Source organism: Ailuropoda melanoleuca, chromosome 10 (genome assembly GCF_002007445.2).
Source record: "Ailuropoda melanoleuca isolate Jingjing chromosome 10, ASM200744v2, whole genome shotgun sequence".
Lineage (NCBI taxonomy): Eukaryota > Metazoa > Chordata > Mammalia > Carnivora > Ursidae > Ailuropoda > Ailuropoda melanoleuca.
The window spans coordinates 84631335-84646361 of record NC_048227.1 but is presented as its reverse complement, the minus strand read 5'-3'; the positions used below and the strand labels follow the sequence as shown (position 1 = coordinate 84646361).

The 15027-nt window shown below is 38.1% G+C and overlaps 2 protein-coding genes across 6 annotated transcripts in view; one reads left to right on the top strand and one right to left on the bottom strand.

The window, feature by feature from the left end:
* REPS1 (RALBP1 associated Eps domain containing 1) overlaps positions 1 to 5073 on the top strand; it is an 81095-nt gene extending 76022 nt beyond the window's left edge. For all 5 annotated transcript variants that reach the window (XM_011220947.3, XM_002912640.4, XM_034669204.1 and 2 more), the window contains 3 exons: positions 1723 to 1871; positions 2728 to 2833; positions 4806 to 5073. In XM_011220947.3, coding sequence (XP_011219249.2) covers positions 1723 to 1871; positions 2728 to 2833; positions 4806 to 4874 — 324 coding nt within the window. In that variant the 3' untranslated portion in view covers positions 4875 to 5073. The remainder of the gene's footprint in view (positions 1 to 1722; positions 1872 to 2727; positions 2834 to 4805) is intronic.
* Positions 5074 to 7514: 2441 nt separating this feature from the next.
* The window catches only part of ECT2L (epithelial cell transforming 2 like), a 76219-nt gene continuing 68706 nt past the window's right edge, over positions 7515 to 15027 (bottom strand). The window contains exons 21-22 of the mRNA XM_034669203.1: positions 9085 to 9257; positions 7515 to 7642 (exon numbers count right to left, since the gene is read on the bottom strand). Of these exons, the coding sequence (XP_034525094.1) occupies positions 7515 to 7642; positions 9085 to 9257 (301 nt within the window). The remainder of the gene's footprint in view (positions 7643 to 9084; positions 9258 to 15027) is intronic.

Sequence of the window (15027 nt, the reverse complement as noted above, 5' to 3'; positions counted from 1 at the left end):
TCTAAGGGTGTAATACTCTGTGCTCTTTTTCTTTGACTGTTTTGGGGATAATTTTCCCCGCAACATTTTCTTATGAAAATGTTTAAATAGGGGCGCCTGGGTGGCTCAGTCGTTAAGCGTCTGCCTTCGGCTCAGGGCATGATCCTGGCATTCTGGGATCGAGCCCCACATCAGGCTCCTCTGCTGGGAGCCTGCTTCTTTCTCTCCCACTCCCCCTGACTGTGTTCCCTCTCTCGCTGGCTGTCTCTCTCTCTGTCAAATAAATAAATAAAATCTTAAAAAAAAAAAAAAAAGTTTGAACATACAGTAAAGTCGAGAGAATTTTACATTGTATACATCAATAAACCCACACCTTGACTGTACCATTAATATTTTACTATACTTGCATTATCACATATCTGACCATCTGTCTGTCTATCTACATCAGTCCTTCTTACCTGTTCTTTATATTTCAAAGTAAATTATAGCTATTTGCATGTTTTTCCATTGAAAGAAAAGTTTTGGTAATTTTTTTCCTGTTATCACCCAGACATTCCCAATAGTTATTACAGCATGTATTTCTTGAGAGTGCTTAAATTCTACTTTCTGGACACTTTATTTTTTTACTATATTTCTGTGATATTTTTTTAATAATGAATTTTATTTTTGTCAGGTCACAGCAACAAGTTAAGAATAGCACTTAACTAAAGATATGGCAATTGATTGTCGTTTTTATTAACAGATCAAATCAGGTTATGGTAGATACCAATACACCCTATTTGAATCTGTTGAGGGTAGATTCATAGTTTCCAACAAAATGTCCACTCATATTCAAGAATTGCAGTTATTTTGTGCATCTTAGTTGTGAGTTTTTAAAGAATTGCCTAGCTTTCTACTTTATAAATTGCTTTATTAAAATGACATGCTTTAGTATTTTTGAATAGGAAATCCGATGTTGATAAAGATGCATATTTCTAGAGACTCCCTTTTTTTTCCCCCCTTAGGATTATTTGAGAGAGAGCACGAATTGGGGGGAAATCAGAGGGAGAGGGAGAAGTAGGCTCCCCACTGAGCGGGGAAGTTTACACAGAGCCCAATCCCAGGATCCTGAGATCATGTCCTGAGCCAAAGCAGATGCTTAACCTACTGAGCCACGCAGGCACCCCTGGAGACACCCTTTTATATTTATTGAACAATATATATACTGAGCATCTTTCTTGTTAATATTTAAATTGTGAATATTACAATTTTGAGTCAGATTTAGGCCTCAAGGAGCTTACGTTACCCTTTTTTAAAAAAGTGTCTGGTTAGGTACATTTCGCAGTTGTGATGTCAACCAGGAACACCTTTTTTTTTTTTTTTTTTTTTTTTTTTTTTTTTTAGTTTTTTTTTTTNTTATTTGAGAGAGAGAGACAGCCAGCGAGAGAGGGAGCACAAGCAGGGGGAGTGGGAGAGGAAGAAGCAGGCTCCCAGCGGAGAACTGACGTGGGGCTCGATCCCAGAATGCTGGGATCACGCCCTGAGCCGAAGGCAGACGCTTAACGACTGTGCCACCCAGGTGCCCCAGGAACACCCTTTTGCACTGAAATTTAACTTAGCTGTGTTATAAATACATATTGAAGTGGGACAGGTGACTTTTAATTTTTGGAGATGAAGCAGTTTAAAGAAAGCAAATGATGTTGGTAAAGTGCTGAGGAACCGTGAATGTCTTCAAGACATGTTAACAGACTTCTTCTCTTGTAGAGCAAAGGCACCACACCTCTTGCTCCACCACCGAAACCTGTTCGAAGAAGATTGAAATCAGAAGATGAGTTAAGGCCAGAAGTTGATGAACACACACAAAAGACAGGTGTCTTAGCCGCTGTGCTTGCATCACAGCCTTCTATTCCTAGGTAATCAGAGCTGTTGCTGAACAAACGTAATGACTAGGAGCACAAAACCCAGCAAGTAACGTATCAAAATGGAAGAAATTATGGCCAGACTAGCTCTCGTGGAGCAGTGGTTCTTAGCTGCTCTTCTTTCAGAGTTTTCTCTTATTGAGTAGGTCTAACATTCTCCCCATGTCCCCCTCTCCATTATCAGGTTCAATTCCAATTTCATTTTACCAACCTAAACGCAAACCCTAGAGCAGATTTTTTTTTTATTATATGCGCTTAGCCACCATATAGTACATCATTCGTTTTTGATGTAGTCTTCAATGATTCAATAGCCTAGAGCAGATTTTTAAAAAATTAATAGTGTAGAGTAACACTAAGATTTTAACTATGGTTGTCCTAGAACAAGAATTGGCCAACTAGGCCTCGTGGGCCACATTCATTCCATGGCCTGTTTTTGTAAGGCCCAGAGCTAAAAATGGCTTTTACATTTGTGTAAAAAAAGAGAAGGGAGAAGGAAAGAAAAGAAAAAGAAACCAAAAACAAGAATATGCTGCAGAAATCATATGGCCCACAAAATAAAATATTTACTATGGGGTTGTTGATAGAAAGCAGTTGCTGATGCCTGCTCTGGACTAACTTAAACTCGGGTGATTCTACAGAAGAATTAAAACAATAACAATAATACTTAAGCTTCTAAAGCTTAGATAATTTTGGTTGACCATTGAAACTGAGCAGGTGTGGTTGAGCTGTGCTATTAAGGCAAAAGATGCTCCCTCTACTTTGTGGATTTAGAGAGAGGTCAGGGAAGAATGGAGAGAATATAAAGATAAGAAATGACAGTCATGTTTTCTTGCCCTCTTTATCTTCTCAGGTCTGTTGGGAAAGATAAGAAAGCAATTCAGGCATCAATTAGACGCAATAAGGAAACCAACACAGTTTTGGCCAGATTGAATAGTGAATTGCAGCAACAATTAAAGGTATTCTGAATCTTTACTTGGGAAGTTCCATGGACTCAGAACATCTCTGTTAACTGCAACTTAGAAGTGATCCGGCAATTCTTAGGCTAGTATGAAACTTCCAGGGTAGCAAGAGAAACGTGTATCTAAAATGTTCTTTACATCTTTGAATCTTTGTATATTAAAAGGAGTTTTGTATACTGAATTCTGATCTGATTATCTTTATATATATATATATATATATATATTCCTATAATGTTCCTGAACTTTCATAATGAAACCCAAGAGAGGAAATTTTGTAACTTTGGGTACCTCCAAGATTATATACGTGGTTCTCTACACTCTTACTTAATTACGAAGATGATTTGAGTATTGTCAGTTCATCCTTTAAAGACTACTCAGATTCTATTAAAGGGAGTTAAACAGGTCTAAAGAAGATGGGGGCAACTGAGATCATTTTGCATGTGGAAAAGGTAAAACAGGCCTTAAGTAAAAATGATGCTTTTGGCCAGTGTGTATTCCCATCATTTATACTTGAGAGGAATGGGTTTGTTTTTCTTTCTTACTACTGTGATTTCTTTGAATCTCTACAAATAAAAATTAGAATCATTTATGGTTTACCAACATTAAGCATTCATATCTTGTAAACCAGTGGCTCTCACATCTTAATGTGTATACAGTTAATCAGGGGTTGTGCTAAAATGCAAATTCTGATTCATATTAGGTATGGAGTGGGACCTGAGAATTCTGCATTTCTCATAAGCTTCCAGATGATGGAAATGCTGCTGGACTGTTGGTCCCACTTTGAGTAGCAAGGTTGTAAACCACAAAGATGAGAAAAGAGCCCATGGAAGTGTAAAATGAATGCAGTTAGCTTGTTCCCATAACATTCTATTTGTATCCCTCATCTAGCATTTATCACACTATCTGGAATTATTATCTATGGCACATTTTTCTCTGTGTCCTACTAAAATGAACTTACTGAGAGTAAATCATAATTTGTTCTGTTCAGGGTGACCATATATATGTTGTCCAAACCAAAGTATTTTTGAGAGAAGGGAGAGAGGGATGTGTTAATGTTCAGGCAGGGCATCAGAAGTCAACTAGGACTCCTAGATAAATTCGTTAACTATCTCGTCTCTATCCCCAAAACCTAGCACTTGTAGGATTTGATAAATATCTGTGAATGAATGATACTTTTATATAGCTCTTTGATCAAAGAAGGTTATCAGTAGTCATTCTCTGATTGTGAATTTGGTCTGTTATAAAGGAAGAATGTAAAAACTAAGGATAAGTTTGCCATACATTGACAATGAAAATTTTGTTGGCACATGTTTTTTTGAAGAACTAAAGGTGCCTATAGAAACATGTATATAGGAGCTATTTTAAAAATACTTTTCTCATTATCTCGAACAGAAAATAGGAAGTATGGTATGAAATAGGAAGAGGTAGTTCTGGTTGAAACACAAAACTATCAGCATGTTGAGAAATAAAAGAAAGTAGGTGAGCTAGGATTCGCTGGCTATCTGAAAAGACTGCTCAAAATCAACAGTGATTAGAAATTCTGATTGCAAAATAAATGTATTCTTTGTGAAACCAAAACTCGAGGTTCAGGAGTTGTGATGACCAGATATAATCACCAGGGGAAAGAATCTGTGTTAATTGATTCATCTACTGTTACTGTCGGGAGTGGGCTTTATGCAGAATGCCTGCATTAATAGCATCATTTGTGAATACTGGCTTTTCCAATAATTAAACAAAAAAACATTTTATTACCCTGATTTATTTAGTAAGAAAAAGATTTTAAGATCATATTTTAATATTACCTGCATATAAAGAAACTACTTTGCTAAATGAAGTATCCTTTTAAAATATGGATGACTCTCCCTTCATTTTCTTAACAAATTTAAATTGTTTTCTTGATGCTGAGTTGTTAGATGTGCCTTCATTTTTATATACTTTGAAACATAACTTAACTTTGCATCTCTTTCAGGATGTTCTTGAGGAGAGAATTTCTCTGGAAGTTCAACTGGAACAGCTTCGACCATTCTCTCACCTATAAGCCAATTGCCGTTAACTGTGAACATACCCATTTTTAAGCAGTTTTGGGTTCAAGCCAATTTGGAGACCCAAATGTTCAGCTCACTGCTTAATTCAACATTAAATTTTATGATTCTGTTTTGCCCTAATGTTCACCTGTATTTAAGTATCTTTTATTTTTTAATTTCAACAATAAAAGGGTCAGGATGACTTTTCCTGGAGGATATATTGTGTTTGTTGGCAGAGCCCACCCTTCTTATTCCGTAGCATCAGGAATACATAACGTGGTTATGCTTATGTGGCCAGAACCTCACACTGATTTGATTTACAGAATGGCCTTCCCATTTATATCTCAAGCACAGACTGAAATATTTGCAAAAGGAGACAAAATTAAATAAATTGTCAACTTCTTTTAGGTTTAATATTTTACATAAAACATCTATATTTTGTAAAAATCTCTAAAATGAGTTTCCTACTTCATATTTGATTTGAAAGAACTGTATTGGATGAGGCATTCTTTAACCCTAGTCAGTGTTCTTCAAGAGTCACGTGGTACTTTCAGGCTTTTCCAGGTGAACTTGGGGGTCAGATTTTATCATTTTCCCAGTGAAAATTGAGCCGTTTCAGCAGTAACCTAAAATTTTTGTGTGAGATTTTAACTCAGCAGTCATGTAAACTTAGGAAATAGCTATGAAGTCAGGTCTTAATTGTCCCCTAGAAGCAAAGGGAAAGGAAACCACAAACAATGTAAGTGCTGTCCACATGCAAACATCACTATTTTTTTCATGGTTTATACACTTAACTCCCAATTAGAAACTTACGCTTATCAGTCGCTACAGAGATTATTTTCAAGTAATAATGTTTTAAAACTTCTGAGGGCATTAATTATTCATGGAATAAATGGAAATTCCTTGATATTTCTAGTTTTACATTCAGCTATCTTGTCATTCAATCTTTGGCCATAGAGACTGGTTTTTCCTATTAACAGAGCTTCTGAAGTGTGCCCTGTTCAGGATGATAAAATGTTTTAGGATTTGTTTCATATTATATGATATATACATTTTGATCACATGTAAATTTGCATTCACTGCTAACAGCAGATATTCCCTTTATTGGTTTATTCTGTCTATGGGATCATAGATGTTAAGCTGCATGGATATATCATAACAGAATCAAAGTGTGATTTTACACTAATAAAAGAGCACAATATTTTAACTTCTCTACATTTTTAAACAAGAATTTAAATTTTTAAGAATTAGAAGGAACTTGTATGTTTGTTATTGAAAAAAGAAAATGTTTAAAATAGCCCAGTTCACAATCCTAGAATGTCCTAGTAGATTTTTATTATCTTAAAGGAGAATATGAAACAAAAAGGAAACTGACAACTGAAAGCTTCCAAGATCAGTATCGACTTTAAGTAAAAAATACTACTACTATTGCATACATCAGCAGAAGTTTCCAAGTGGCTAACAGGTTAAGGCTTCAGTTTGTCAAATAATTAAATGAAGGTTTTAAAGGTACAGAAAACTACTGAAATTGTGTTTTGCTGTTTCTCTTCAAACAGAATTGTCCTAATTTTTTTTTGTTTCTTTTTTTTAAATCTTTATTTATTTGAGAGAGACAGAGTGAGAGATCACGAGCAGCGGGGAGGGGTAGAGGGAGAAGCAGACTCTCCGCTAAGCAGGGAGCCCGATCCAGGACTCCATCCCAGGACCCCGGGATCATGACCTGAGCCTAAGGCAGGTGCTTAACCAACCGAGCCAGCCAGGTGCCCTTTATTTTTGTGTCTTAAAAAGTGTTTTGTTTTGTTTTCCCAACAGTGTTCTAATTTAACAACGTCTAATTTAACTTTTTAAAACTTACTTAGAAGGTCTAAAAATTTTAATTTTGCAACCAAAAAACACTTAAAAATCACGGAAGACTTTTTAGTGCTTTGTAGTGGTTTATTTTTAATGCTCTCTGGAGGAATACATTCATATTAAGGACATATGTGACAGGCTTTTGAGTAAATTGCCATTTATATTTCTTATACATATTTTTTTAAAGATTTTATTTATTTATTCGACAGAGATAGAGACAGCCAGCGAGAGAGGGAACAAGCAGGGGGAGTGGGAGAGGAAGAAGCAGGCTCACAGCGGAAGAGCCTGATGTTGGCTTGATCCCAGAACGCCGGGATCATGCCCTGAGCCGAAGGCAGACGCTTAACCACTGTGCCACCCAGGCGCCCCTTCTTATACATATTTTTAAATCAATAATTATATCATGAAAATTTATAAAGATATCATTAAGTCAACAAAATATTTCTCTAGACTGATCATTTAAGGAACACTTTTTTTCACTTTTTCATTAGATCATAAAACAAAACTTTAAATACACAGTTATCCTTATTCTGTCAAATTGACCTAAACAATACTGTCTGCGAAAAATAACTACCAAAAGAAGTGCTTGAAAATTTTGGACTCAGATTGTTCTTACTGTACATTTCTTCACATAGTTGAACATAGATGATAAAGTTTAAAAATTAGGAGGGACTTTATGGGTCATCCTAGTTCATTCTCCCATCATCCATGACAGATCATCCTTCTGCTTCCTACTGGATCTTCTGGAACAGAGAATACATTGTGTGTCTTTGCCAGGGAGAATTAGCGCCCATAATGTTTTCTCACTTCTCCATACTCCTTTTGATTGCACTTTGGAGTACTGACAACCATAGGAATTTATCATCCTCAACTTCTGTAGCACAAATCCATTCACGTTTTGGGCCATGAAGAATAAATGCATTCTTGATATCTGTAAAAATATTTGAGGTCCACTAATTAATCTTGGCAGGCCACAATCAAAAGAAAAGAAAATGTCTTAACATTCAAGAATTGACCAAGTCATCTCTAAGAACTTTGTGAAAACTAAAAAGGGATTCCAACAAATACAAGTCCAAATTAGAATATAACTTCCTAAAAATACTGAATAATTCAAATATAATCTAAAATAATACTGTCTTTGTGATTGTTTAATTCTAATTAACAGTTACTTTTAAAGACTGGTAGATGGTGTCACGTTCTTTAACTCTTTGTCTTGGCCACTCCAGAAGGAAGTGGAACCAGTAAAGGTCTGCACTAAGAGTTGGTGCAGGTAGAGATGCTGAGAGCTAGGCCTGGACCTCCTGGTCGGAATTAAGCCAACTAGGTAGCTGAGTGCCAACTGTCTAGCAGGTTACATAACAATGTTTCGACACAGCACAGCTGCCTAAGGGGAGATTGAAAGCAGATGTCCTACCTACCCTCTTTAAGGATTCCCGGTGATTATAGGTAACTAACCCATGTCACCTGAGTTTGTCTTCTAGGTGGAAATACTTATTTTCACCTTTGGTGTTCATTTTTTTCTCAGGCTCAGATTAAAAATGAGGCTAAAGCTAAAGGGCAGTAGCCCCTTTTAAAGGGTGAGTTCCTTCTCTAAGACCTTCGTTCCAACTTTAACCTTAAGTCCTACCTTGACATGTGGTGAAAAGTATTGGAAGGAGAGGTATTCTGTTCAGATTGTCTGTCCTAACAGAAACTGAGGAAAGAGAGGATCCTTTTAGGGTTGGGAAGTAGAGTGTAGGACATTAACTAAAAATAGGCATGGTAGTTTTAAGTAGGATTTCTTTTTGTAACAGACGGTAGTTCTATTGAGGTTATTAATGAGTGAAATGTTTGTTACTAAACATCCTTTGCAAATCTGTCAATTACAGAACTGGCAACTTGAATATGAATTTAAGGAAGAAAAGGTACATAGTCATCTGTAATAATCATTTCATCCTAGTGGAATGGAAACAGCGTATAAAGATCTAAAATAGTAATATCTCTAGGCAGTTCTAGTATAATAGAGTCCTAGTAAAATGGAAAAGTGATAGGTAAAAGTATAAAATTGTAACATTTACAAGCAGTAGTGAGTAATGGCTCTCCTGTCAGATTGCTTCAAAGAACTCAGGATGATGTCGGTTCATGCCTCCCTCTGATTTTTGAAAGTTGTTTCCCTAATATGTAGTATGCGTGTCTGACAGTGCCAGCATTCCTTTCTTTTTATTTCCGATAGATGAAAGTTTACATTAATCCTGAAAATATTTGGAGAACTATTTGCAAACTTGCAAGTGAAAATTCCAGTCCTTTTCCTACTTTATATTTTAATAGTTAATGAGCATTATATAATATAGCTTTCTGAAGGTCTTTAACTCTTGGAAGAAAAAGAATACATACATTTGGAATCTGGAATATCCTCTACAAGCAACCTGTGAAGGGCCACTGATGCAATGAACTGGTAGGTTGCTTTTGAAGTCCTCTCAAATGGAGTATGAGATGTGCCCCGGCTAGAAACAAGCAGTGCATCATTGAAGAGGAAAAGACTGAGGTCACGGGTGTGTTCATAGAGCCTGTGTTAAAGTGGAGAAGGGTTACATAGACACACAAACACATGCTTTATTACACAATTCACCATCTTTGCATTGATAAGCCATTAGTTGAAGCTTTTGCCAAGTACAGACCTTTGGAATGGCTCATGGAGTTCTCAGTAGTTTTTCTCCTGGTGTGAATAGTCCCTTCTGTCTCTCAGACCACTGCTGTGGATGGGCCTCAAGGTTCCTGGTGGAATGGTTTGAACTTACCCACGGGACAAGCATTCAGTGTGGCAGTGTGGGGGAAAGAGACATTGAACTTTCCCTCCTTTACAACATGAATCATGCTGTAGCTGTGTTCAACTTCTGTCAAGTCTGATATTTTGTATCTGATGTATTTGGGCAATCTGGGGAAAGTAAGTTTATGTTTGGTTCGGTTCATCTTCAGTGTAACAGGTTGGGGTAGAGAAGAGCACAAGAGCCGGGGTGCCTGGGTGGCACAGCGGTTAAGCGTCTGCCTTCGGCTCAGGGCGTGATCCCGGCGTTCTGGGATCGAGCCCCACATCAGGCTCCTCCGCTAGGAGCCTGCTTCTTCCTCTCCCACTCCCCCTGCCTGTGTTCCCTCTCTCGCTGGCTGTCTCTATCTCTGTCGAATAAATAAATAAAATCTTTAAAAAAAAAAGAAAAAAGCACAAGAGCCAGTATAGCACAAGGTGTCTTAAGTACAAAGCAGGGAAAAGAAAAGCATTTACTAGGTAGGAAATTAGAATTTTTCTAATTTTGGTTGGAGGGAAATCAATAGGTAATACACTTCAGTATGAAAGGTGAGAGTTCAGCGACTTCATCCTCACTGAGGGTGCTGCGATGGTCAACTGTGGGCATGTTTGTCAGCAGGCAAAATGTCACGCCCTCAGCCTCCATCTATGACCCTCTTTAGGCTGTTGTGTTGTTGGAGCCCGGTCTCATGCTTGGTGGGCGCCAGTGTACTCTAGTATGGGTTTGCTTGTGTGAGTACTCACCAGGGAGTCAAGCAACATGTTGGGGAGGAGCTAGGAGGAGCCCCCCACCGGTGTCCCCAGCCCCCCGCCCCCCACACCAGGAGTGGCTAAGTGAAGCCAGCTCAGTGTTTTGTTGGAGGATAACCAAAACTTTTTTCCCTTAGAAGTATCAAGCAACCCTCAGTTACTCTAAGGAAGGGAGTCCATTTACTGGCTTGATGTACGTTTTTTAATTTTTTAGCTTCACTATCTTTATTTTTTCAATTGTCAATTTAAATCTACATAAACTTTTACATAAATGCTAAAGTGGCATCGATCCATACCATTGGCTTTTTTAAGTGTCCTTTTTTGTTTCACTTTTTATTTTTGCTTGGCTGGCTCCCTCGCTGCGCTCAGGCCACCCAAGTTACCAAACTAGTACCTGTCTTTGTTTTCTTACTTGCTCGGTAATCACACATGTATGTACATGCATACCCATCTATTTACAGCTAGGTTGCCATTATTTTACAAAAATGGTAACATCCACACTTTTTTTCTGCTTTTCTCACTTAGCAATGGAAATCACGTCAAGTTAACTGGTATGGCTTTATTATTATTATTTTTAAAAGATTTATTTATTTGAAAGTGAGAACATGAGTGGGAAGAGAGACAGAATCTCCAGCAGACCCTACACTGAGTGTGGAGTTCGATGCAGGGCTTGATCACAGGACCCTGAGATCATGACCTGAGCTGAAATCAAGAGTCAGATGCTTAACTGACTGAGCCACCCAGGTGCCCCTTTAATTCATTCTTTTTAATGGCCAAATAATACTTTTTGGTGTGGGTAGACCATCATTTATTCAACTCTTCCCCTTTTGATGCCCACTGGTTTTGTTTACAGGCTTGAGTCTTTCCTCCTTTCTCCCTTTCTCTCTCCTTCCTTTCACTAGTTCTTTATGGCCACTGTGTGCAATGTTCAAATAAAATGATCTTACTTATAATCAAATCCCTTACACGTGTTGTTATTTCTATCAGGCTTCTGGGGGGAGGGTGCAGATAGGATTGATTAGGCAAAGGTTTTATGTATCTATCGCAAACCTCCAGATTGCTGTCCATAAAAGCTGCTATAATTACCATATAGAATCCACTTTATATGATGATGGCTCTGACTTGTACGTAGTACAAACTTTAATGTCCTCTAAATTACCTGGAGATTTTTGTTAAAATGCAGACTTTGATGCAGTAGAGCTGGAGTAGCCTGAGACTGTCTGCACCTCTAATAGCTCCCTGACGATGCTGATGTGCAGACCACACTTTGAGGAGTGCGGCATTTAAATTATCGGGGAGTTGCAGCCATGTCATGCTAGGCAAAGGGCTGGATCCAGGACTTAATTTGAGGAGTACTATATTTCAAGTTCAGCTATTCAGAGAGTGTTAGCGAGGTACCGGCTGTGTTAGGTGTGAGGATAAATAGAAATGCAGTGGTCACCCAGCCCTTACAGCCAGCTTTTTCCTTTTTCACGCATTTCCTTCCCATCTCTATGTGGTTATGATTTAGGCTGGAAGGAGGGGGTGCTTCACATATATTGACATCTTGCAAGAAACAATATTCTAGATCAAGTTGATAGGTTTCTGACAACAATGGTGCATACAGAACTAGGGATGAGGGAGAGAGGAAGGAAGAAAGGGAAGAGATATTTCGATCTGTGTGTAATGTAACCATTAATATGTGGTGAATGGCCGCTCTAGGTAAAAGAACCCATGTCCTTGCCCCTTTTTGGCAAATTTCCCACATTACCGATAAGAACAATTACTTCTCCTATCATACCAGTTTAGAAAAATGTTCAAAGCTATAATAAAATTTTGCCTTTTAACTGAATTATCAGAGAATGTGGATACAAGTTTGCTTTAAAAAAGTGGCTTTGAAAGGTAAATAATCTTTTTTTTTTCCTTTGGAAGGGGTAACACAGGGTGGAGATAAATGAAAGAATCCCAGTTTTGTGACCCACGAGGAGCGAGCAGGTGGTTGGCCCAGGGAAGGGCAGGAGCTGGCACATTAACTCGGAGTTGAGTCCACTTGTAATCAGAGGACATGAACAGGGAAAGAGGCTTGAAAACACAGATTTTCATTATTTCAATCTGATTATAAGAATGCTATTTAAAACAAATCTGAGTTCTATCTAGAAAAAAGGTTTTCAAAAGCCATTTACTAAGTTAAGCCCTTCCAGGGACTCCTGGGTGGCTCAGTCAATTAAATGTCCCACTCTTGTTTTCAGCTTAGGTCATGATCTCGGTGGTGATATCCAGCCCCCCAGTCGGGTTCAGCATGGAGTCGGCTTGTCCCTCTCCCTCTGCTCCTCCCACTGCTCATGCTCGCTCGCTCTTTCCGTAAAATGAGGGGTAAAATCTTCTAAATAAATAAATAAAGCCCCTCAAGGTCTCCCAACAATTTTCATCCAAAGAAACACCAGAACCTTTTTTTAAAAACTTAATAATTCCTCTACATATGTAAAAGTAAATAATTTCACCTCTCATATTGACATAATAGAGCAACTGAAGTGGAAACTATGGACCCTAACAGGGTTTCAGAAAGTCACTTCTGTTCATGTTCAAAAGAACCAACTCCCAAGATAGAGTTTTTTGCCTGAACTTGGATAGGATTTCTTTTCTTGTTCAGAAGTAGGTCGAATGACTCAGCAAAATGTAACAGGTCTATTATAAATTCCTAACATCATTTTAGAAGTGTTTTATTGTTGTTTATTGTATTAGACTGCCAAAACAATGAAGTACCCAACTTCTACAAATACATAAAATCTTGAAAGGAATTTTACAACATTGGGCATGAGCAGACAACAGCGAGCTGTAGGTTGTCTGAACTGACCTGAGCCAAAACTGTAACTCCTATACGTCCACGTTCTGACTCGAGGATTACAGTGGCTTTCTGAGCTTCCAGGCTAGCAGTCAATTCAGAGCCAGAGTCCAGTACCCCTGGGAAGTCCCCAGTACATAGCTGCCCTGGTTACGGACTGTAGCTCCCTTTGGGTAAGCCTAAAAAGTTTATAGTATGCATTTTTGGCAGTGTAATAGGGTTTTTCCTCAAGAGGACTCGGTCTGAGGAGTGGATGTCTCCCTTGGGTGATTCAAGGCCATGTCACTGTTTGCCAGTCCTACAGAGCTCCACCTTTTGTCACCTCAGCATCAAGTGAGGGAAGGGGGAACAACAACAACAAAAGCCAATTTAAAAGCCAGCAGGCTGGGGGTGCCTGGGTAACTCAGTCGTTAAAGTGTCTGCCTTCAGCTCAGGGTGTGATCCCAGAGTCCTGGGATCGAGCCCCGCATTGGGCTCCTCTGCTGGGAGCCTGCTTCTTCCTCTCCCACTCCCCCTGCTTGTGTACACTCTCTCTCTGGCTGTCTCTTTCTGTCAAATAAATAAATAAAATCTTAAAATAAATAAATAAATACATAAATAAAAATAAATAAATAAATAAAAGCCAGCAGGCTGAAAGTCACATAAATGAAAATTGCTGTTTCTGGAAAGACAATATTATAAAAGTTCCAAATTACATAATATATTATAAAAGCTTAACATATCCCAAATACTGTGGGCTATAGCTACAGAGAGACAATTCCAAATTTCCTAGCTCTAAAATGACCCTATGACTTCTCTACCCCAGAGGAAATTTTTTTTTCATTTATGGTGCAAATATTTACTTGTTTTTTCTATGTCACAGCTCTTGTTTATTAGTATTTTGTTTAGCACTTGCTGCTCAGTTCATAAGTTTATTATGAGGAAGGCTCAGTTCATCTTTCCGCCTGCTGGTCTAATCAGTAGATAGAGCACTGAGACTTGGTTTTGGATTTCAGACCAGCACTTATTCTGTGGCCTCAGACAACTTACTTAAATTCAGATTCCCACCCATAACAAATGGTTCCAGTCCTACTTGCCTCAGCAAGTGATTTTAATGACTATATCGAATGAGAGAATGTAAAGAATATGGTAGGGGTGCCTGGCTGGCTCAGTCAGAAGAGCATGTGACTCGATCTTGGTGGTCATGAGTTCAAGCCCCACGTTGGGTGTAGAGATCACTACAATAAATAAGTAAAAAGTATTAATAAAAAATATGGTAAATTATAAAGCCTTATACTCATGTAAGTCAGTATTTTATGTATAAATATAAGCAGAGTTTCCTCTGAGTAGAAATCCCTAATGGAAGTCATGGGAATGGGATTTCTTGAGGTTTATGTGATTTTCCAAAATGATAGAAAACAAAGTTGCAGAGTAAATATTCTACAATATCTTTTGGAATATGAAGCTATCTTTCATTTACTTAATTTTAAATGTTAATGTAAAGTTACATCTACATTTATTGCTTGACAAATCACTGAGATGATGCTTATTTTAACATAAATGTACCTCATAATTAGAGTGTAAAATAATTTAGTATCCTCCCATGATCCTCAAATTCTTAAATGTATTCTCTGTTGTCCAAATTCTGAAGACAAACCTAAATTCTAATAAATGAGCCATCTGGTTTCTGGTTGGACACGTAAAAAGCTTGCAAGTCCTAACATCCTTCCAACGAAAAAGAAGCTGAAAAACTCAGCGTCAACAGCTCTTCCTTGATCCATCGGAGAATTAAGGCCACAAGGTAAACCAGCACCCCAAAAGCTGGAGAGACACACTGATACAGAGAAATGCAGCTTATTGGAGTCAGAAACTCCATGCTGGAAAGAAACAACAATTGTTGGAGAGGATGTGGAGAAAGGGGATCCCTCCTACATTGTTGGTGGGAATGCAAGTTGGTACAGCCACTCTGGAAAACAGTGTGGAG